This window comes from Haliotis rufescens, unplaced genomic scaffold, assembly GCF_023055435.1.
Source record: "Haliotis rufescens isolate VD_foot unplaced genomic scaffold, xgHalRufe1.0.p SCAF_11, whole genome shotgun sequence".
NCBI classification, from domain to species: domain Eukaryota; kingdom Metazoa; phylum Mollusca; class Gastropoda; order Lepetellida; family Haliotidae; genus Haliotis; species Haliotis rufescens.
The window spans coordinates 11,846,118-11,870,326 of NW_025963791.1; the positions used below are offsets into that span (position 1 = coordinate 11,846,118).

At 43.5% G+C, this 24,209-nt stretch overlaps 1 protein-coding gene across 3 annotated transcripts; it reads left to right on the forward strand.

Moving 5' to 3' along the window:
- The first annotated feature begins 12,298 nt into the window (after positions 1–12,298).
- On the forward strand, positions 12,299–23,669 carry LOC124141156. 3 transcript variants are annotated; one of them, XM_048392245.1, is made up of 6 exons: positions 14,042–14,302; positions 17,541–17,596; positions 18,467–18,575; positions 19,828–19,938; positions 20,398–20,532; positions 22,549–23,669. In XM_048392245.1, exons 3-6 carry the CDS (start codon positions 18,558–18,560, stop codon positions 22,699–22,701), a joined length of 417 nt encoding a protein of 138 aa, XP_048248202.1. In that variant the 5' UTR covers positions 14,042–14,302; positions 17,541–17,596; positions 18,467–18,557; the 3' UTR covers positions 22,702–23,669. The 3 variants fall into 3 exon arrangements, with proteins under 3 accessions (XP_048248203.1, XP_048248202.1, XP_048248204.1); XM_048392246.1 differs by lacking the exons at positions 14,042–14,302; positions 17,541–17,596 and adding an exon at positions 12,299–12,489; XM_048392247.1 differs by lacking the exon at positions 17,541–17,596.
- Positions 23,670–24,209: the final 540 nt, after the last annotated feature.

A 24,209-nucleotide genomic window follows, 5' to 3' on the forward strand; every position in this document is an offset into this window, starting at 1 on the left:
AACAGTTTTAGGAGGATAATTCGATAATTTGTGGAGGATAATTCGAAATTTGATAAGTGACCAAAATGATGTCCGATGCAATTCCCCATATGTTCCCTTGTTTTTTTTCTGGTGAGCAATTGACTCGGCTTAGCATGTGACGTGTAACACCGGTGGTTTCGTCACCATTTGATAGTGATTTATAAAGACATGCTTATGATACAGTCGGAATCGTAGAATAGACACAACTTTCTTGTTATTATGGAAATGATGTTGTCACTTTTGTTTGACGTTAAGCCCTTTTTTCGCAAGTACTTGACCACTGCACTCCTCAAATTGTTCCAAAGGTTACAGACCCCTGCTTATTGAACTGACTTGTCACAAAGACTTGCTGGCTTGACTCAAGTTTTTGTGGATACACCACGATGACATCACGTAGTGTCCACAACAAAAGATTTCACTTTTACGCAATTCATGTTGTGTGAGGCTCAGAACTTATACCAAAACCTTCGTAATGTCCATCTCGTCATTATCATAACAAGTTTTTGTGTTGTTTTATCATCAGAACACAAGTTCAGCCATAATTGTCGTAATATAAGTTCTGATAGATTCTGAATGAGTGAGTTGGGTTTAACATCGCTTTTAACAGTTTTCCTGTGATATCAAAGCGAGTTAGCTTAATATGGGAGGAAAGCCCTAAGTGATGCACGTTTTAGACGTTTACCACTTTGGTGAAACCCACGAGCACGAGCATGGTACGGACAAACCTAGAAACTTAAAATCGGGGAGAACCGGGATTCGAACCCACGATCATAAGTTTCTGGCGTGTCCAAGACGCACCACTTCACAAGGAATTGCGGCGCCTTAGACGACTGGGCCACCCGTGCCCCGCATATGTTGAAAGCTTTTATATCATACACTATGTCATATCGGAATTAGTGATCGATACTGGGGTAGCCTAACGATACACAAAGCATATTTTATTCACGGTATAGTTACTGTCAACGAACGAAACGTCCAGAGTTTGATGCAATGCAGCTCTTGTATAGAAGTGACCCGTGAAAATCCTGGGTAGAACAGGTCTTCAGCAACCCATGCTTGTCGTAAGAGGCGACTAACGGGATCGGGTGGTAAGGCTGGCAGACTTGAGTGATGCATGTCTTCGTATCCCTATTGTGTGGAGAGATGCCTATGATGTCATTCATTGACTTGTCTTTTCAAGACTCGAATACTTACAGACCGCCATCATATAGCTCGAATATTGCTAAGTGCGGCGTTAAACAAACAAACAAACAAACAAACAAACAAACTTGCACCGAAGTCGTGTGTGCCATGACTGACGGTCGTCTGCTTCAAACAGGGGAGACAACTCAAGCTACACCGATCCTGGGTACAGTGTGCATCTGTGCGATACAGGCATGATGAAACAATACTATAGACGTGGCATATGTCTGGATGGAACAATGCATATGGATGTTACAAAGCTCCCTAACAAAGCCATCTCTACCTGTGACACAACACATACAGTGTGGGTAGGAATGGTGTTTTATACTGAGGTGATCATGATACATCACAGTAGCCTGCAAATCATCCTGTCTGGGCTAGACATGATGTCACACAGTCAGACAAGTGACACCCTAAATACACCAAACCTCTTTAGTGAGTTCCAACGTATAGAACTCCCGGGTGAATACACCGCACATGGGCGGTGGGGTAGTCCAGTGGTTAAAGCATTAGCTCGTATCGCCGAAGACCAGAGTTTGATTCCCCGTGTTCGTAAAGTCTGGCCGGGTATGGCTGAAATATTGCTACAAACGGTGTTGAACTATCCTTCCTCACACACTATATTGGGTAAATATTTACACAATTATTGTCTTGAAAATCTGTCCTCGAGTTCCACCCCTCAAAATGAAATGTTCGCGACACAAACTGGGTGTGCTGATATAATACGTTGTGAAATACCGAAAAAATATCCTGTCTCTCACAAATCCCTACTTTCTCCATTCCTGATGCCGGCAATCCCGACGTGGCCGGCCTATATATCTAATTGGGCTAAAATCTAAAATTAATATTTAATGCTTCCGCCTGAAGGAATTAAGGTAATATTTGATGAATAAACATTCTTTGTGAAATATCCCGCGGTTATAATATATGTAAATACTCTTTTTCTGGCAAAATATTTGATTCATTATCAACTAACATTGTGTCTCTTGCCTTGTACACATCAACATGTACATGCACGTGTAGTTGTTTAATGATTACCGCTGTGTTAATGTTTTGTCACAGTTGATATATTTGTACACTGGGCAAGTCACACACACACAGGCAGACATCCTGATCAGGTGATCAGGTATGTATGTTGTATCGCGGTACGTGAATTGCAGGGTACAAAATATTTACATTTGAAAATTGGATTTGACCAAACATTACATTGATCTTTGATTGATTCATTGGCTTCAAAACTTTGATTTCAAGGCTGATCACAGCCTCCGAAACACTGCAAGCCTGAGGTTCAAACACAACTATGATACCTCTATCAAATGCATAAACAACTCTTGTTTATTTCATTTTTAGTCACCTTTTGCGCGGCAGATTACATATTGTAAGTGTAGTATGTAAATCAATACGTATTCATATTCAGTGCATAAATATGCCCAAAGTGCTTCCAAGCAATTAGAATACTTGTCAACTCGGTCATCATCGAAACGCCATCTTCTAATTCCCACGTAGATATATGATATGTTGATGTGGGCGGTATCACGAAGTGCGTTCAAATCCGGGATGACATTTCACAACATCGACTCGGTTCAATATGCACTGCTCTGGAGAGGTTTAGACAGAATCGTAAAACAGTGTGAAATCCTAAACTGTGTTTCATCATGATACAAGGGTCATATGGCGACATCTGAACTACGCATTATTATATGTGAGGCCGTTCCCTGTGTATTGTATACTGATCATATCATATTTGATAGGTGAAATAGTATTTGTACTAAGACCTTCATTACACATGACGTGTTTCACCTGTTGTATGTTATACAAAATAGACAGGGTGAGATAAATAATCGTTGTGTTTTCTTCTGGATACTGTACGGCACATGAACATAATGCTTCTTAGAGCGCATGGGTAGTAGACGGACTCGGTGACCCGATGCCCCAGGTGAGTACGAAGTGAACTTGCATGTCTCCGTCTATAGACTAATGTCGTCAAAAAGTACTAAGCCTAACAAACCAAACCAACAATTGTGAAAGTGTTTTTTTTAACATAATCTCCCTGCTTTGCCAATACTCCTCTCATATCGATAGTGAAGCTTTCAAATTCCAGTCAGGAAGAAGCTTCCTGAAGCCACCCTGAAAAACTCATTCACGGCAGCTTTGATGTCATCGTTGTCGTAACAGTGCTTTCCACGAAGGTGTTATTTCAGTGAAGGAGATAGGTGGAAATCACTTGATGCCATGTCTGGCGAGTATGGAGGGTGAGGGAGCTCTTCGAACCCACATTGTCGCACAGCAGTCGAGATGTGTGAGAAGAGGCATTGTCATGAAGTCGTAGAACTCCAGCAGTCAGCATTCCTCGACGCTTTTTTAAATAGAATCTCTCAGGCGATGAAGCAAATCAGCAAAATAGGCACCGGTAATTGTCTATTTAGTTTCTAAGTAATCAACAAGGATCACACCCTTTGCATCCCAGAATACAGTGGCCATAACATTCTTCACTGATCTTGAAGACTTGAATTTCTTTGGCGCCGGAGTAGTGGAATGGTGCCATTCCATGGATTGACGTTTTGACTCGGGATCATAGTGGTAGACCCATGTTTAATTGTAATACTAATCTCTTTTTGTATTTGACGAAATCCTCCCCAAGTAGCCCTAAAATCCTTCTGGCAATGTCAGTTCTTTTTTCACTTAAAATCAGAATTGAGAAACTTTGGCACCAAACGACCAGATATCTTATTCATCTGAAAATGATCATCAATAACAGTTTCAATGGACTTAGACCTGTGTCTTCCTCAAGTTCAGCAATGGTAATACGTCTATCTGACAGTATAAGATTTTCTATCTCCTTAATTGAATCTTCATTGATGGAAGTTGAGGGACGTCAAGACCTAGGGTCATCATCAAGGCTTGTTCTCCCAGCCTTAAACATAGCTGCCCAACCTTTAACAGTGGAATAGCAAGGACACTTATCCCCATACACGTGTGACATGCGGCAATGAATTTCTTGGGGAGTACCTTTCTCTAAAGTAAAAAAACTTGATGACTGCTCGGTCGTTCTTTTCCATTTCTTTGTCCATTTGGTTCCCTATCACGTTCAACTGGCTGTCACTAATATACAAACGGCCCCAACAGACAAAATACACTGGCAATGAACTACCCAAACAATGTACCACATTGACTTGTTCACTTTGTTACGGCATATTTGAAAGTCAGTCAGGCTTAGAACCTTTTTACCAGCCCTCGTGCTGCTAGAGTATGTCCATGTATATGTATCGGCATCACCCCTGTAGACTCCGTCTCACTAGCCCCCAGGTGTTACAAGACAATTAAGTACCAGTAGCCCCTTGCCAGGCTGTGCTGTTCCATCTGCACAGCAAATAGTTTTAACAAAGGAGTATATTTAATTTTGAATGTTCTGTTCAGGGTAGGTAAATAGTATATGTATAACCCTCACGCGAAAACAATACTCACAGTACATGTTTGGTAAATATTATTTTAATTTTATGATAATTAACGGAGCCTGGTATTAATTAAACTTTTTTTCCAAGTTGAGGTGAGCCATTCAAGAATTTTGCCCCAATAATTACGAGTATATCCCTTGGACTGAGCCTTTCAGTTCCACCCATGTTTCTTTGTGTAGGAAAAAAGCTGTACACTAATCATAGGAGGAGAAGAGGATTTAACTTTTCATATTTAAGTGTCCAGTGGTGTATATGTTACAGTCAATGTGTAAAATGATTGAATATAATATTAGGCAATTTACAAAACGCCTTAACAGTTTAGTCATTTTACAAATTGACTATGTAATAACTCCCTGAGTTTTAAAACGTATGTATACCATGACTTTAATTGGTCTATGTATGTTTATCTAATGTTAATTTTATATATTGTAGTTTTGTACCACCGTGGGTGGTTTTGAGTAAATAAATAAATGTGAGAGACACGACTGTAACGACGGCACCTCATTTCTGGCAACTAGGTTGAATAGATTCAGCCTGAGCTGACCAGCGTTAATCAGGGATAAACTTGGGCGGTGCGCGAACAAAACGCACAAAATGCAACCTTAGATATAATACACAATGACTGTCAGGAGAAAGAGAAACACAACAAATCATGTGTTTTGCTGCAACAGGCAAATCCGAAAGACAGAGATAGACGCAGATAGACAGGCAAACAGACAGACCCTACCTCCACCCACCAAACACATACATCGCACTGTCACCACACTCACACGCATGCACGCACACACACATCAAACATCAAAATACAACCTCAGAGATAATAAGAATGACCGCCAGGAGAAGGAGTAACACATTAGCCATGTGTTTTCCTATAACAAACAAATCTGAAAGACACAGGCAGACACGCACACTCGCTCACACACCACGCACATACACACACACCACGCGCACACACACACACACACACACACACACACACACACACACACACACACACACACACACACACACACACACACACACACACACACACACACACACACACACACACACACACACACACACACACACACACACACACCACACACCCACCACGCGCGCACACACACACATTCAGGTGCAGTAAACAAGTAAACATATAGATGTAAAGATAAGTTTATATTTCTTATGCATGACATAGAGCTTCAACACTTTTTAAGATGTTTAAGAGACGACATACAATGTCGTAACGTATTTCTTGTTAAAGCTGTTATAAGTTACTATTTTAATACATTCTACATGACAATGGTAGTGTCTTATGAGTCAATTATTGGCTGGATGCACTGTATATCATGTGTATATGCATATTTTACATGTACAAGTGCACGTGACATTGTAATAAATAAACAATATACTACGACTACTACTACTACTACTACTACTACTACTACTACTACTACTACTACTACTACTGCTACTGCTACTGCTACTGCTGCTGCTGCTGCTGCTGCTACTGCTGTAAACACACGCAGACACTATATATATATTTGACCGCGGTACACTCCCTATTGTCAGACATCCTAGACAAGTGCGACCAGTGTAACTGCCTGGTCTTACCTCCAAAATAAATAAGCTGCTCCATACTGTGGGCGGAGTGAGCTATTCCAACTCGCTAAATGATAGAGATTAACCAGATTATGATTGTGTTTAAAGTTGCGTTTGATCTGTGTCGGGTTGCGGGTGTTTTATTAGCAAAGTAGTTTTGTTCAATGATTTTGCATATATTAATCCCAGTGAAAATTAATAGAAACCTTTGAACCGTTGAGTTTGTTTTGCATTATTTTCATTAAATACAATGTTTAATAGAACACACTACATTGATTAAACTTCTCCATCACCTGAGACTAATCTCACATGTACTATAGGTACCGTTCTATATTACATGAAGTCTAAGTCAGACTAAGTCAGTAAGATATCAGCCAATAGAAAGTCTCTACAAATGGTTACACCCTCCCTGGACTTTAAAAATCCTAAACTAGACACTGATGTCACATCAGAAGTCACTAACACAACCCTACTGTGACCAGTAGTGCACGTGACACTGTAATGCATAAACACTATACTACCACTACTACTGTTGCTGCCTGATGGTCAGTCAGTATTTACTGCTGATGCACTTCAAGCCATCAGATACTCAAACTCGAGACAAACACAGACAATAATATTCTACATGAATATACAAGACTATCAGACCAGGGGAAATAGGGGGAGCTGGGTTGGATCACGTCTCACATAGATATTCATGCAAATGAAAACACAGACACACTGGCGAAGCCAGCTCTAGAGAAAGCGGAGTTACAGGCTATTCCCTTTAATAAACTAAAGATAAACAGCACACGTAAAGCCTCCATAGTCCAAAAATGGCAAGCCCAATGGGACGCACGTAAGATCGGCAGATGGTTATACAAAATGCAACCCAAGACCAACCAAATGCCATTCACATACTCAAATGAAAAGAAAGTTGAAGTAGCCATCTCACGCCTCAGACTTGTTCTCTTGTTACAGGAATGTCACGACCATGCCCAAGCCCGGGGTCTGAGAGACAACTACTCGAACGTATATAAACGGAGCAGCCAAAGATAAAAAAATAAATCATATAAATACATGAAAATAGAAATCTTATCAATACTAAAACATATTTTTAATTAAAACTAAAACTCACAATAGATATGTGTACCCCACTCACACACATGAGTCCCAAAGAGAGACAGGTCAGCCGAAATTGCTGAGGCAGGAGGCGACCTCTTAAACACCTAAATCAACAAAACAAAAACAACAACAACAACAACAACAACAACAGTTAGGTATCACCAGCATGGCTGGTAAACGCAGAGTTGAGTACATTGAGTCTCAGAGAGGAACCTCACAAGTATTCCTTGATGGGTTCACCTACTCCAAGAATCGAACCAGAAACCAAACCACACACTGGAGATGTATCATCAAGACCGGACGAGAGAACTGATCAACTGTTGGGGACTTCCTTAGAGATGTCTCGTATGCCACTGACATCCATCTAGGGATCCGACTCCGGTCAAGTTTGTCCCCTCTTGTTCAACCGACAACAGATGACATACAACCAGACACTGCTGAAAACACAGGTACAGCAGACCCCTAACCGACCCTTCTCACCAGCTACCGCTCAGACTTTGAGATTTCAGTGTGTAGTACTTGACAAACCAACCTTGACTAGTCCTGGGATAAACTGTCTGACAAATGGGATGGGACATGGGCCAATGGGACAATAGTGAGGTTAATACCAAAAACACTGTTACACGCATAGATTACAGTGTGTGACATAGTGTAGATTCCCGTAAGCTATGTTTCTCTATAATGTTGCTTAATGACCTCTGGTTGCCTCGTTTGTAACTGTTAAAATGCACGTTCGGTGTGGCCAGTGAATTCCTGGCTCAGCATCAACTGCCACAACAATAAGATCATTTTATCATAATGGTTCAACATCTGACCACAACCAGCGCACAAAAAGCGTGATTAATTAATTCGTGCTCTGCAAATTACATGCGGGATATTGGCAAGAGCGTGTTTTAATAAATATGGTTTCATATACGTCTAGCATTCATTGCACTTGAAATAAAAATGTGAAAGATTCAAAATGAATTTTATAGCGCTATATAATATTACCTAAATGAATCAGCACATAGAAAACCCGTACACACATGTACACCATACCGTGTTGAGTGTCACTGAGTCTGGGTGGCAGCTGTGTAATACTCATATGATTGGTATTAGACTACACATGGGTCTGTCGTGACAGGATGGGACATAGCTAGCAGGGATACTATGAAAACAAACCACAAGAATATCGGGTAGGTCGCTATCATGGCGTGCATTGTGACCTAAGCTCAGCTGGAGTTACGGACACTTTCGTTGTGTTAACGATAACAATTTCCCTGAAATGTTTTCAGTTTTTAGGAATGTGGCTTGTTCGTGTTATGAACCCTGATATGGAGGACTATAGTTAAGGTATGTGTCTTGTTAGTGTTATGAACCCTGACAGGGTGGCCTATAGTTACGGTATGTGTCTTGTTAGTGTTATGAATCCTGACAGGGTGGCCTATTGTTAAGGTATGTGGCTTGTTAGTGTTATGAACCCTGACAGGGTGTCCTATTGTTAAGGTATGTGTCTTGTTAGTGTTATAAACCCTGACAGGGCGGCCTATAGTTAAGGTATGTGTCTTGTTAGTGTTATAAACCCTGACAGGGAGCCCATTTGTTAAGGTATGAAGCTTGTTCGTGTTATGAACCCTGACAGGGAGGCCTATAGTTAAGGTATGTGTCTTGTTAGTGTTATGAACCCTGACTGGGTGTCCTATTGTTAAGGTATGTGTCTTGTTAGTGTTATAAACCCTGACAGGGAGGCCTATTGTTAAGGTATGTGTCTTGTTAGTGTTATGAACCCTGACAGGGTGGCCTATAGTTAAGGTATGTGTCTTGTTAGTGTTATGAACCCCGATAGGGAGGCCTATTGTTAAGGTATGTGTCTTGTTAGTGTTATGAACCCCGATAGGGTGGCCTATAGTTAAGGTATGTGTCTTGTTAGTGTTATGAACCCTGACAGGGAGGCCTATAGTTAAGGTACATGTATGTGTCTTGTTAGTGTTATGAACCCCGACAGGGTGGCCTATTGTTAAGGTATGTGTCTTGTTAGTGTTATGAACCCCGATAGGGAGGCCTATAGTTAAGGTATGTGGCTTGTTCGTGTTATGAACCTTTACAAGTTCCTTGCTGTTGTCCATAAAGATCTCGTTTCTGGACGATCTGGACGTTCGATGATTCGGCTATATCGACAAGATTTCTATTTCAATTGATATTTTCATCAACAACTCCTCTTTCTCGGAAACCATATTTTCTAACCATACAAATGTAATACGGCACCAGAATCTGTTGGTATTCGAAACCAGCTTTGAAAACTGTTTAAACACCATTACGTCACTGTATAAATTCTCTTGTGGATACAGGGAATGTTTTCCCTTGGTTGTGCAAATGTGGAACAATACTTCTCCCAAAGAAAAGTGATTTCACTGACCCTAAAAACCTCTTCCCTATTACTTGTCTCAATACACAATACAAAATATTTACAGGGTGTCTCACACATGTTATGTCATCATACTGCGCTTCCGATGACATTATTGACATGGAGCAGAGAGGAGACAGAAAGACATGTTGGAGTTGTAAGGATCGAGAGCTGGTTCAGAAAATGACCCTTGAAGAGGCTAAAACTTACCACCGTAACTTCTCAATGTGTTGGATAGACCACAGAAAAGCCTATGACTCTGTAACTCACAAATGGATTTTGAAGTCACTGGAACGTATTGAACTTTCCGAGCGGCTACTTGTTTTACTCAAGTCGTTAATGAATTTCTGGACAACTCAACTTGTCCCATTCTCTGGGGCAAGTGGTGGCTTCGGAACCCATTTCTATTAGAAGAGGAACATTTCAGGGCGATTCTTTAAGTCCTTTGCTTTTCTGTTTGTCACTAAATCCTTTTAGGTTTTTGCTCAGCAAAGAGGAAGGTTATCAACCTGGACCCCTCAGCACAGATACCCATCACCTCTAACTCGCCTCTTTTACATTGATGACCTTGACCTTCTTGCCAAAGGAGAAGCCACTTAAAGAAAACAGATTCTCTTTGTCGAGTCCTTTTGCAATGATATTGGCATGTGCTGTGGACTCGTTTAAACATTCTCCATCTGAGACTTGACACGGTACAAGAGAGAGGATCAGTCAGTTTATTTGGGGGAGGAGTTATTGACCATCTCATGGAAGGTCAGGCCTACACGTACTTAGGGATGCAGGCTAGGGACAAACTTCAGAATGCCAATATCAAGGAAATACTTCGGACAAAGTGCAAATGTCGACTTACGGAAAAGTGGGGTTCAGAGCTGAACGCTCGCAATGAAGTCAAAGCCACAAATACCCTTTCGTATACGTTTGGGGTTGTTAGACGAAACAAGAAATTCAGGGTTTGACACCCTCACAAGAAGAATCATGTCAGAAAGTAGATCCCATCACCCTCGCTCTTCCCTCAGTCGCATAGATTTTCAAATTATAACGGGAGGGCGTGGTTTAAACAACGTGGAGACACACATTTATTTGTCTGTTAATGTTCTTGTGAAGTATGACAAGACTCATGATAACAAGACATTCCACAGTTTTCTTAAACGAGCTAAGGTTGGGGGACATAATCTAAATGCCAAAGTTGATTTTGTTGATGCTTCTGTACTGTTGGACGGTACAGCAATGAGTGTTAACCACGCGAAGTGCCAGAGAGGCTATCTTAACGACCACTGCATCGAGTTTATGTGCAGTGTATGGACAAATTTAGCCAACCTGCAGGATCCTTCGCTTGGATGAAGTCGGCTGGCCTGAAAAACTAATCTGAAGCTTTCCCACTCGAAACCGTCAATGTGTGATTTTGCATCAAATGTAAACAAGAAATGTAGATTATGCAATGAATTTAATGTGACTGTCCAACACATTGTTAGTCTGTGCCCAGCTTTGACACAAGCATAGTATCCTAACTGACATGATGGAGTGGCTCGATCAGTTTATTACCGTCTTCGCCATGCCTGTGGTTTTGACACAGCGGTTCATACATGGTACGACATAGGATATGTAGAGGGCGTCATTGAAAATGATAATTTAAAATATAAACTTCTTTGGAATCAGCCCGTATACAGCCTCAGACCTATCCGGCTACCAAACCTGATATCGATATTTTGGATAAATCCACTGAAATCAGATATATCATTGGATTCTCTGTCTTTTTTTACACTAGACCCGTGAAGATTCCGGGGTAGAATAGGTCTTCAGCAACCCATGCTTGCCGTAAAAGGTGGCTATGCTTGTCGTAAAAGGCGACTAACGGGATCGGGTGGTCAGGCTCGCGGACTTGGTTGATGCATTTTATCGATCCCAATAGCGTGGAATGATGCTCATGATATCAATCACTGGATTGTCTGGTCCAGACTCGATTATTTACAGACCGCCGTCATATAGCTGAAATATAACTGAGTGCGGCGTTAAACCAGAAACCAACCAACCAACCAACTTTTTTACACTAATGTGATTGACAAGGTTCAGGAAAAAACATGGCAAATATACAGACCTCGCTTACGAAATGTCTCGCTTGCATCCCAAGTACCAAGTTGTCCGACACCCCATTGTTCTCGATGCCTTAGGTTTGGAACCTCCCAATCGTTGACTGACATGAGGAGAATACACGGGTTTGCTGTCAGGAATACAGCCCTTCTGGCAATATGGGTAACGCAGAAGGCTGCAGTGCTGGGGAGTCTTCACATTCTCCGAAAAGTTCTGGGTTGGTTCGACTAGGCAGCGCTTCCTGGGAGAAGTCCAATTCGCTGTCTGGGCTGCGTGTAGAAGGGGGCAAAGACCCTGAGCTGATGATGAACCTAACCAGCCTGAATGTGCCAGGATCACCCAAACCTTCTTTGATGCATTTTTTATATTAATCTGTACATTATGATATTTGTATGTCCTGATGCAAGTTCCTACGCTTCTGACTCGAAACCAAGACTATCTCACTGTTGTACTGCTTCAGTATTTTCTTTCCCTTGTTTCAGTTCGAGAAACATGTGTTAAGGCGAACTGGTTGATTTGGGCGGAAGGTGAATTATACGTCAACCAACAAACACATCCCGCACTTGTCCGTCTTGTGTAGTGTTCCGGCCAGGCAGGAACATGAAACCGAAACATGGCAACTCATGACCCGTTGTCTTAAGTTTATCAGAATCTGTCTACATTTAAACACACGTAAGTATGAGTGTCTGTCGCCATTATCGCCACATATTTGTATTTTGTAATATGCTAGGAGTGTGTCGGGATGGAATGGTGTGATGCTGGGTGGGTGGTGTGATGTTAGGTGGGTGGTATGATGCTAGGTGGGTGGTATGATGCTGGGTGGGTGATGTGATGCGTGGTGAGTGGTGTGATGCTGGGTTGGTGGTGTGATGTTAGGTTGGTGGTGTGATGCTGGGTGGGTGGTGTGACGCTGGGTGGGTTGTGTGATGTTAGGTGGGTAGTGTGACGCTGGGTGGGTTGTGTGATGTGAGGTGGGTGGTGTGATGCTTGGTGAGTGGTGTGATGCTGGGTTGGTGGTGTGATGTTAGGTGGGTGGTGTGACGCTGGGTGGGTGGTGTGACGCTGGGTGGGTTGTGGGATGCTGGGTGGGTGGTGTGATGCTAGGTGGGTTGTGTGACGCTCGGTTGGTGGTGTGATGCTGGGTGGGTGATGTGATGCTAGGTGGGTGGTGTGATGTTGGATGGGTGGTGTGATGCTGGGTGGGTGGTGTGATGTTAGGTGGGTGATGTGATGCTGGGTGGGTGGTGTGATGTATGGTGGTTGGTGTGATGTTAGGTGGGTGATGTGATGCTGGGTGGGTGGTGTGATGATGGGTGGGTGGTGTGATGTTAGGTGGCTGGTGTGATGCTGGCTGGGTGATGTGATGCTGGGTGGGTGGTGTGATGCTGGGTGGGTGGTGTGACGCTGGGTGGGTTGTGTGATGCTGGGTGGGTGGTGTGATGTTAGGTGGGTGGTGTGATGTTAGGTGGATGGCGCGATGCTGGGCGGGTGGTGTAATGCTCGGTAGGTGGTATGATGGTGGGTTGGTGGTGTGATGGTGGGTGGGTGATGTGAAAGTGGGTGGGTGGTGTGATTGTGGGTGGGTGGGTGATGTGATGGTGGATGGGTGGTTTGATGCTGGGTGGGTGGTGTGATGGTGGGTTGATGGTGTGATGGTGGGTGGGTGATGTGATGCTGGGTGGGTGGTGTGATGCTGGGTGGGTGGTGTGACGCTGGGTGGGTTGTGTGATGCTGGGTGGGTGATGTGATGCTAGGTGGGTGGTGTGATGCTGGGTGGGTGATGTGATGCTAGGTGGGTTGTGTGATGTTGGGTGGGTGATGTGATGCTAGGTGGGTGGTGTGATGCTGGGTGGGTGGTGTGACGCTGGGTGGGTTGTGTGATGCTGGGTGGGTGGTGTGATGTTAGGTGGGTGGTGTGATGGTGGGTGGATGGCGCGATGCTGGGTGGGTGGTGTGATGCTGGGCGGGTGGTGTAATGCTCGGTAGGTGGTATGATGGTGGGTTGATGGTGTGATGGTGGGTGGGTGATGTGAAAGTGGGTGGGTGGTGTGATTGTGGGTGGTAGGGTGATGTGATGGTGGATGGGTGGTTTGATGCTGGGTGGGTGGTGTGATGGTGGGTTGATGGTGTGATGGTGGGTGGGTGATGTGAAAGTGGGTGGGTGGTGTGATTGTGGGTGGGTGGGTGATGTGATGGTGGATGGGTGGTTTGATGCTGGGTGGGTGGTGTGATGCTCGGTGGGTGGGGTGTTCAGGGTACGTGCATGTAGCCGGACTGTTCTCCATGTGATTATCTTGTACAAGCGTACGATTTTCAATCAGCTGAAACCGGAATCACGACAACCACATATTTCATACCGGATATAGTCTAAGCATATTTCGTGGAGCTATTTTTACTTGCGGTGAATAAAAGGATAGTCATGATCGTGACAGTCAATGTGAAACATTCATAATTCAGATGAAGGCTCATTACATACAACCAACAGGTAAAAGGCATCTTTTTACGTGGATCTGCCCGTATCTGTGCATGGATCGGGCTGTGTTTGTACGATGATCGGGCTGTGTTTGTATGTGCATCTACTTGTATCCATCTGTGTCTGTGTGTGCATCTACCTGTGTTTGTAGGTAATCTCCCTGTATCCATCTGTGTCTGTGTGTGCATCTACCTGTGTTTGTACGTAATCTACCTGTATCCATCTGTGTCTGTGTGTGCATCTACCTGTGTTTTTACGTAATCTACCTGTATCCATCTGTGTCTGTGTGTGCATCTACCTGTGTTTTTACGTAATCTACCTGTATCCATCTGTGTCTGTGCGGGCATCTTCCTGTGTTTTTACGTAATCTACCTGTATCCATCTGTGTCTGTATGTGCATCTACCTCTGTCTGTGTGTGCATCTACCTGTGTTTTTACGTAATCTACCTGTATCCATCTGTGTCTGTGTGTGCATCTACCTGTGTTTGTACGTAATCTACCTGTATCCATCTGTGTCTGTGTGTGCATCTACCTGTGTTTTTACGTAATCTACCTGTATCCATCTGTGTCTGTGTGTGCATCTACCTGCGTTTTTACGTAATCTACTTGTATCCATCTGTGTCTGTGCGGGCATCTTCCTGTGTTTTTACGTAATCTACCTGTATCCATCAGTGTCTGTGTGTGCATCTACCTGTGTTTTTACGTAATCTACCTGTATCCATCTGTGTCCGTATGTGCATCTACCTCTGTCTGTGTGTGCATCTACCTGTGTTTTTACGTAATCGACCTGTATCCATCTGTGTCTGTGTGTGCATATACCTGTGTTTTTACGTAATCTACAGGGAAACCCATCTGTGTCTGTGTGTGCATCTACCTGTGTTTTTACGTAATCTACCTGTATCCATCTGTGTCTGTGTGTGCATCTACCTGTGTTTTTACGTAATCTACCTGTATCCATCTGTGTCTGTGTGTGCATCTACCTGTGTTTTTACGTAATCTACCTGTATCCATCTGTGTCTGTATGTGCATCTACCCGTGTCTGTGTAATGATATATTCGTGTGCAAATTGATATAGATAAGCAACCTTGTATTTGGTAAATGTTTTCACAAAAATATAGAATTTACTGTTATTCTTAAGCCTCCACACGGTGGGTGGTGTGACGCTGGGTGGGTGGTACGATGTTGGGTGGGTGGTGTGATGATGGGTGGGTGGTGTGATGTTAGGTGGGTGGTGTGATGCTGGGTGGGTGGTGTGATGTTAGGTGGGTGGTGTGATCCTGGGTGGGTGGTATGAAGCTGGGTGGATGGTGTGATGCTGGGTGGGTGGTACGATTTTAGGTGGGTGGTGTGATGCTGGGTGGGTGGTGCGATGCTGGGTGGGTGGTGTGATGTAAGTCGGGAGGTGTGATGCTGGGTGGGTGGTACGATTTTGGGTGGTCGGTGTGATGCTGGGTGGGTGGTGTGATGTTAGGTGGGTGGTGTGATGTTAGGTGGGTGGTGTGATGCTGGGTGGGTGATGTGATGCTGGGTGGGTGGTGTGATGCTGGGTTGGTGATGTGATAGTGGGTGGGTGGTGTGATGCTGGGTGGGTGGTGCGATGCTGGGTGGGTGATGTGATGCTGGGTGGGTGTTGCGATACTGGGTGGGTGGTGTGATGCTGGGTGGGTGGTTTGATGCTTGGTGGGTGGTGCGATGCTTGGTGGGTGGTATGATGCTGGTGGGTTGTGTGATGTTAGGTGGGTGATGTGATGCTGGGTGGGTGGTGCGATGCTGGGTGGGTGGTATGATGTATGGTGGATGGTGTGATGTTAGGTGGGTGGCATGATGTATGGTTGGGTGGTGTGATGTATGGTGGTTGGTGTGATGTATGGTGGGTGGTGTGATGCTGGGTGGGTGGTATGATGCTGGGTGGGTTATGTGATGTTAGGTGGGTGGTGTGATGCTGGGTGGGTGGTGTGATGCTGGGTGGGTTGTGTCATGCTGGGTGGGTGGTACGAAGTTGGGTGGGTGGTGTGATGCTTGGTGGGTGGTGCGATGCTTGGTGGGTGGTGTGATGCTGGGTGGGTGGTGTGATGTTAGGTGGGTGGTGTGATGCTGGGCGTGTGGTGTGATGTTAGGTGGGTGGTGTGATCCTGGGTGGGTGGTGTGACGCTGGGTGGGTGGTGTGATGCTGGGTGGGTGGTATGATGTATGGTGGGTGGTGTGATGTTAGGTGGGTGGTATGATGTATGGTGGGTGGTGTGATGTATGGTGGTTGGTGTGATGTATGGTGGGTGGTGTGATGCTGGGTGGGTGGTATGATGCTGGGTGGGTTGTGTGATGTTAGGTGGGTGGTGTGATGCTGGGTGGGTGGTGTGATGCTGGGTGGGTGGTATGATGTATTGTGGGTTGTGTGATGTTAGGTGGGTGGTATGATGTATTGTGGATGGTGTGTTGTATGGTTGGTGTTGTGATGTATGGTGGGTGGTGTGATGCTGGGTGGGTGTTATGATGTATGGTGGGTGGTGTGATGATGGGTGGGTGGTATGATGTATGGTGGGTGGTGTGTTGTATGGTGGGTGGTGTGATGTAAGGTGGGTGGTGTGATGTTAGGTGGGTGGTGCGATGCTGGGTGGGTGGTATGATGTATGGTGGGTGGTGTGATGTTAGGTGGGTGGTATGATGTATGGTGGGTGGTGTGATGTTAGGTGGGTGGTATGATACTTGGTGGATAGTGTGATGCTGTGTAATGATATATCGGTCTGCAAATTGATATAGATATGCAACCTTGTGTTTGGTTTTACAAAAAAATGTTTTCACTGAAATATAGAATTTACTGACAAGTTATTCTTAAGCCTCCACCCGGTACATGCTATGATACAATCTATGTGATTTACACAGACAACACAGTAATTACCTCTCTTTGTGACACTCGTACTCAGCGGGAGCATGGGCACATTTTGGTTTTCTAAGACTTAGTTAAACTGCCACTTTTCAATTTTACATATCCCTGTCATGCTTAACATGACCTGATAAAAACGGGAACAGTTTGTCGTTATAAGAACATGACAGATACCAATTAACGCAACTTTAATTCTAAGTGTCAGCTTGATATGACAGTGCATAGCATAACCGCTGGGGGCGCAGTCAGGTGAAAGTTCATCACGCATGGATTATCTTGGTGACGATGTCTGTCACTCATGGGGAGATCAACCGAGAAATTTTTCTAATACTGTCATATTCTGCCATAGGTTTTGTTATTTGTGAACAGATGGATATAAACTTCCCCAATGAAGGAAGGGAAACATTCAATGTGGGATAAAAAAGGTATGTACAAGCGTGTTTGTATTGGACATTAAAAAACAAACAAGAGTTTTTTCCTATTTCAATAATATTAGGCAAGGATAGACAAATTGATTTTTTTCTGAATGCTTAGAACTGTATTTTTCATTCGTTTCCTTTAGTGTTTTTAAACAAATTCAATCAGAGAGCAAGAAATGTACCTAGTCATAAAAAAATTGCGCTAAAACGATTCTTGTTATTGGAATTCAAATAATGATAAATAAAGGATTTGATCGCGACCCATCGAGTTATCCGTACTTCGGGTTAAGCGCAATCTACTGTAACGGTTGTTACCTGGTGACTACACATTACAGTGAACCCTTTTACACCGGATCATACGGTTTCTAATCTAATCGTTCGGATTAACGAATATGCGGGTTAACGAATGTGCGAATTAACGAATCATGGGTTTAAAGTAGTGTAACTTTATAACAAAAGGAATCGCGATTTCTGGACCAAGGGGATTCTCTCTCTATATATATACTTTTCTTGCTTGTTTTTCTTGTTTGTTTGTTGTATAAAGTCGCACTCAGCAATATTTCAGCTACATGACGACTGTCTGTAAATAATCGAGACCAGACAATCCTGTGATTGGTATTGTGAACAACGATCCACATTGTCGGGGTACAATGACATGCATCAGCCAAGTCACCCGGTCCAACTGGCTGCCTCTCACCACCAGCATAGATTGCTGAGGACCTTCCAATACACATAAAGCACTCTGCTAGATTCTGCTATTTAGTTGTTTCTTTAATGTCTTTCGATGATATTTGTGAAGGTTATTCCTCTACTGTGTAGTAAGTGTCTGATTGAGATATTTGATAGAGCTCCTGCATACTGATATTTATTTTACAGACTGACATTGACGAAGGCGGTGGTCCCTCTGTGTTCAGTTCTGCTGATTAACGGATGGTGTCTGACAAGGCTGACTAAGGGATCTCCGTGGATGAACTCTGCGATGATGGTAGGTGCCTGAAGAAGTCACGGAAACACAAGCGTCCAAACCCTTTTACTATTCAAAAGAAACAGCTGTTTAAAGCAAAGTGGAGTTTACTACCACATCATGGGCATGTGTTTCGGAATCACTAGCATACCAGGCGTTCGCCCGTCCCAAACACATGCAAAGGCTAGTCAATTGTTCACCTGAAGAAAACACAGGAACAGATGGTACAAATCGAAAGAGGAAAATGAATTTTGGGCCTTATTTAGTTAATATGTGTAAAAACTGGAAAATAACATTTAAAATCATTTTAGGTCACGTGTCTCTAGCTGACTCATGACACAAATATGCTATTGTTGATATTTATAGATATGATTTTGGGAAATCGAAAAAGATTGTAATATTTTATATTAATTGGCGTCAACCCCATCCCGCCGATGGTACTCCTCTCTGTAGGCGTCACGTAATTTAACTTTCAATTGTTGATATAAATGATTTAGAATCAGTGATGCAATTTTGACGAAGATTTTGCATTTTTTGTCGTTTTACATGCACTACAAAGAAAGGGTACTGTGGCTTTTGTCAAGCAATGAAACCTCTCATAGTTGTGTGATGTAGCAATATAATTGCTTGTTGTGTTGTTGTGTGACATTTTATTTTATTTCGGGTACTGCCCTCAGTTATCCCTGAGCATGGGTGGTGGGGTAGCCAGGTGGTTAAAGCGTTCGCTCGTCACGTCGAAGGCCCGGGTTCTATTCCCCACATGGGTACAATATATGAAGCCCATTTCTGGTGTCCCCCGGTGTGGCTAAAACTCATGCACTCATTCACTATCATGGAATAACACTGGTTAACTCGGAATGAATCTCGTCAACACTGGTTTCCAGAAATGTGGACACGTGGGTTGACACAGGTCACTCAGATTTAAATTATATTCAATTTTAATGGTATTCCCTCTTAAAGGATTCCTCAACAGTTACAAAAGATATATACAATGGGACATTTTCAAATAAGTACTTATAAAATAGTTCTGTTACCACACATTCGTATATATTTTGCATTTGTATCTCACTAAACGATACTAGTATAATCTCTTTACATAAAACTGAGTTATTTTTTATCGCTCGTGTCTCATAGGTCAACTGGCCGGGTTGTATATTTTTATATTTTGTCATGTACTTTGAATGTATGTTTTTTATACTCCGTGACACGCAAATAAAATATTATCTTGTCTTATCTTTAAATAATCGAACGCACTTATACTGATTGTTCGCAGTCCGCTTCAGAACCCCTGATTGAGCCGCAAGAAATCGCACGGGAGGGGGGATATGGCGCTATAACAAGGGATGCCGAGGAACCTGCACAGGAGCACAGAGGGTTACCCCAGGTATGCATGGTGGGGAAGGGGGGGGGGGGGGGGGGAGGCAGTACTGAGTAGGAGGGCGTGTCGTCGTGGTGGGGATGGAGCTGGTGTTTGGGGGGGGGGGGGGGGGGAGGGGGTGAATGACGATATTCATATATGCGATAGGTGCATTTTGTACGATGACTCGGTCTCTGACTCTCTGCACGTGCATATTGTGCAATTTGATCGTTGTGGAAAGTTCATCCGCAATGCGTCAATTCGTCAAACTGTCAATTCGTTACAATTACAGTTGAAACAATAGAGTGACGTCATGTCTGCATTGTAAATGCAGGAAATAAAACATTGACATTAAAAACATTGAAATAGAAAGGTTTCTGTTTAAGCGGCAGTAGTTTTGAATATATGACTTGGGCTTTCAAGAAAAGTTAGCGTTTTGTCAAAGTTTGAATTATTATGTGTACGTGGTATATGTTATACTTCCAGGAGTCCTGGACGCATCTCGCCCCGAACAGGGTACAACTAGCCAAGGGTCCAAATAGCTACATGTGCTATGCAATTCTGTCAGCCATATTTTGCTGTTTCCCTCTCGGAATCCCAGCCGTGTATTATTCCTTCAAGGTAATTCCATGAGTGAGTGAGTGAGTGAGTGGGTGGGGGCATGGGTGGGTGGGTCTTTTGGGTGGGTGGGTGAGTGAGTGCTCTTAATGTGAAAGGAAAGCCCTAAGACGTTTATCATTTGGTGCAATCCACAAGCACGGAAAAACAAGAAACATAATCAGGGCCAACCGGGATTCGAACCCACAGTCATAGATTCCTGGTGAGCCCAAAGGGACCCAACTCTGTACAGCGATGTTTACAACTTTGAATTATGACAGTAATATGTCAATATGCAATTCAGATACTGATTTTTGAAAACTTCCAACGTAATTATGTAACGATTCTTTTCTTGTGTTTTGCTTAGTTCATAATTTTATTATTCATGTCTAGTTAAGTATCTTGTGGTTATCAACGACTTGTCACTTGAGTTTTTGTTTGTTTGTAATTTGTGTGTGAGTTTTCGACAAGCATGGGTTACTGAAGACTATTTCTAACCCAAATATTCGTAACACGAGTGACTTGATTAAGTATTTAATAGTGTGTTGGTCAAAAAATAAAAAAATTCTCTTGAAAGTTCATTTTATATAAACTAGTGGGCAAAAGAAACGCCACCATATAAATAATTTGCCAAACAGCACGAAAACATTTGGGAACACATAGCTGGAATGTAACTTACCTTTACCCTGTGAACATGTGCACGTGCGTCACGTGATTTGCGAGAAAAGTGAATGTAATCACTAAAAATGCAAAATACCCGTATGAAATACTGGTACAAAACATGAGCAGGATTGTACTCTCTCATCACATGAAACCGTTTAAAACAACGAACACCCCTCGAGGGAGAGAGCCGTCGGCATGTTGCAAATGGGAGCGACGCAGGAGCACGTTGCCAGGATCATGGGCTGCTTCAAGTGCACGACTTGTCACACGTCACAGGCAAACCGGCAGTACTACAGACAGGCCGAGGAGTGGAAGACCCAAGGTCACGACCCCACAGGAAGACAGGCATTTAAGGGTGCTTCACCTATGGTCCAGATTCCATCATCCGAGCCTATCGACCTTTCAAGGGCATGACGTTAACGTTTCTACACCGACGTCACAGAATGAGATGGGCCAGGACTGTACAGCAGTGGCAGCAGAGAAATTGGCGAAGAGTGCTCTTCAGCGACGAGAGTAGGTGCCAGCTCTTCAAGTCTGATGGGCGGGTTAGAATCTACCGACGACGTGGTGAACGAACGGCACGTTGTTGCGTCCAATAAGTGGAGCCTTATGGAGGTGGTAGTGCCATGGTCTTGGATGGCATCTGCGGGGACCAGAAGACAGATCTGGGAATCATCGACGGAAATCTCACTGCACGTCGTTACATTGATGAGGTTTTGCGGCCTGTGGTACCTCCTTTCCTGCAACAACACCCACGAACGCTGTTTCAACAGGACAACGCCGGCCCTCACACGGCTCGAGTCACTAGCGACTTTCTGAACGCCAACAACGTTAACGTGGCCGTATAACAGTGGCCAGCCAGATCACCGGACCTGTTGGTCATAGATCACCTCTGTGACCAACTTGGACGCAGGATTCGGAAATGTCAACACCCGCCATTGAGGAGGGATGCCTTGGCATTTGCCCTGCAGGAAGAATGGCGTAAGATCCCTAATCAGGATGTCAGGAGACTCATGTACTAGGGCCTGCATCGTTGCTGGAGGGGGTCACATCCGATACTGATCGGATGTATGTGTGTAGCACAAGACTTTGAACGAGATCGACGTCGATTCTGCGGGTGTGATCGAATACTGGACAGTGCACCCAGCATGATGAACGTGTCTGCAGAACTTTAAGTACATGGTTTTTTTATCTTTGAATTTTCAAATACCGTTTTTGAATTATTGTTTTTTTATAATAAAACATCAACTGTTACTAAATTTTGCGTCTGATTTGTTTTAGAGCAGAGAATTGTTTGGTGGCGGTTCTTTTGCCCATTAGTTTAGTTCGAACCAAAATTCCCTCATTTGTAACCACTAAACAAAGTGTCTGTTTCAGGTGAGGGAACACAGTAAGAAGATGGACTGGCCCAAAGCAAGAAAAGCAGCATACCGGTCCAGGTACCTGATTCAGATGGCGGTGTCCCTCGGTATGGTCCTGTGGTGTCTTGGGCTGGTGGTGTTCATTGCCATTACCAAACCAAGAGCATGACCCTGCATCATTCAAGGCATCAGAACAAACTTTGTTTTGACTAGTTGTGTTTGTTATAACGCCGCAATAAACAATATTTCAGCTTTCAGTGATCCGTCTGGACCAGACAAAACCCGTGATTGATATTATGAGCTTTCTGGGTACGCTGACAATGTCGACCAAATCACCGAGCCTGACCACCCGATCCACTAAATCTGCTGATTCTAACCCGGAATCACCACCGAGGCCGATACTAGTACCCATATGGAAAGACTTATTTCTTCTAGGATCCAGTTATTCATACTTAAAAATCCAGCGTTTTATATCTACATTTAATTATTAATACCCTGGACCAATTCGGCATTCGTTTCGGAATGATGTCACCACCCTCATCACAGCTATCTCTGACCGAGCACACAATTCATCTCCTTTAGGGGAGTAACTTGATAGGACGGTTCAAGGACCAGTGTATACATAATAATGGAATGGCAATAAAATACACTGGGCATTCAAGGATGCTAAGTGTGCTACATGATCCGCTAGTCTGAAATTAGCGGTTGACTGCGTGTGTTAAATGCTTGGTGTCTACCCCTGAATGCGATGGTCGGAAAGTTTGCACACATCCACTCGTGCAGGAATTGTGTACAGAAAATGATGTTTCCTGTCGGACCAATTAATAAACAATTGACTACAGGTGGAGCACGGGTATCATTGCGTCCTGGGCACAATGGTTTGAGGACAAACATATGTTAGTAATGAAATAATAATAGTGTATACAGTTTCACAGGTATGAAATGCCTGCATTTTTATATTTTGTCATTTATTGCATGACCATTACGATGGCAACACATGTTAATGTTGGTGCTTGTTTACATAACTCAACAGTCAACCTGGGCCCCGTTCCTGCATGAATGAGTTGTTCGTACGCCTGCTTTCAACAGTATTCCAGTTATATCACGGCGTGTCTGCTTAAAGCGTGTGTGTGTGTGGGGGGGGGGGGGGGGGGGGGGGGGGAATTATGCAGTTTGCCACTGTGGTGCAACCCGCAAACACGGGTATGGTGCTGACAAACCCAGTAACATAATCAGATTAATTTTGGGATTGTAGAACCAACAGGCATTGGTTCCTGGCAGGCCTAAGGGACGCAACTCTGACAGGTCCACCCGTGCTCACTGATGTTTATACACGGAAGGAAACAATGATCTACCGTAATATAGTAAAAACAGACGGGCAAATAAAGGTATACACTTGAACATTATTTTTTTTACATCGAAATTACAAACACTGTCAAAACATTACTAAACTGAAACATTCGCCGGAACACTGTAAACTGAAGTTGAAATTGAAAAGAAACAACTATGATTCCGGGTGTCAAATACATCACCATCGAATAACAATTTCTTGCTTGTTTCCTTTGTTGCCACCATCAAATATGGGCGTATACTTTCTTTTTGCCCGGCAGTTTTAGACAATGATGTTTTAATTCATTCATCATTGATAACTTGTATTAAATACTTTGTCATACTTGT

What these genes read in the sequence shown, in the direction of transcription:
- LOC124141156 (XM_048392246.1), top strand. An exon ending in AGCACAGAGGGTTACCCCAG is followed by an intron (nt 19,939 to 20,397) that starts GTATGCATGGTG and finishes TTATACTTCCAG; the next exon opens with GAGTCCTGGACGCATCTCGC. An exon ending in CCGTGTATTATTCCTTCAAG is followed by an intron (nt 20,533 to 22,548) that starts GTAATTCCATGA and finishes TGTCTGTTTCAG; the next exon opens with GTGAGGGAACACAGTAAGAA.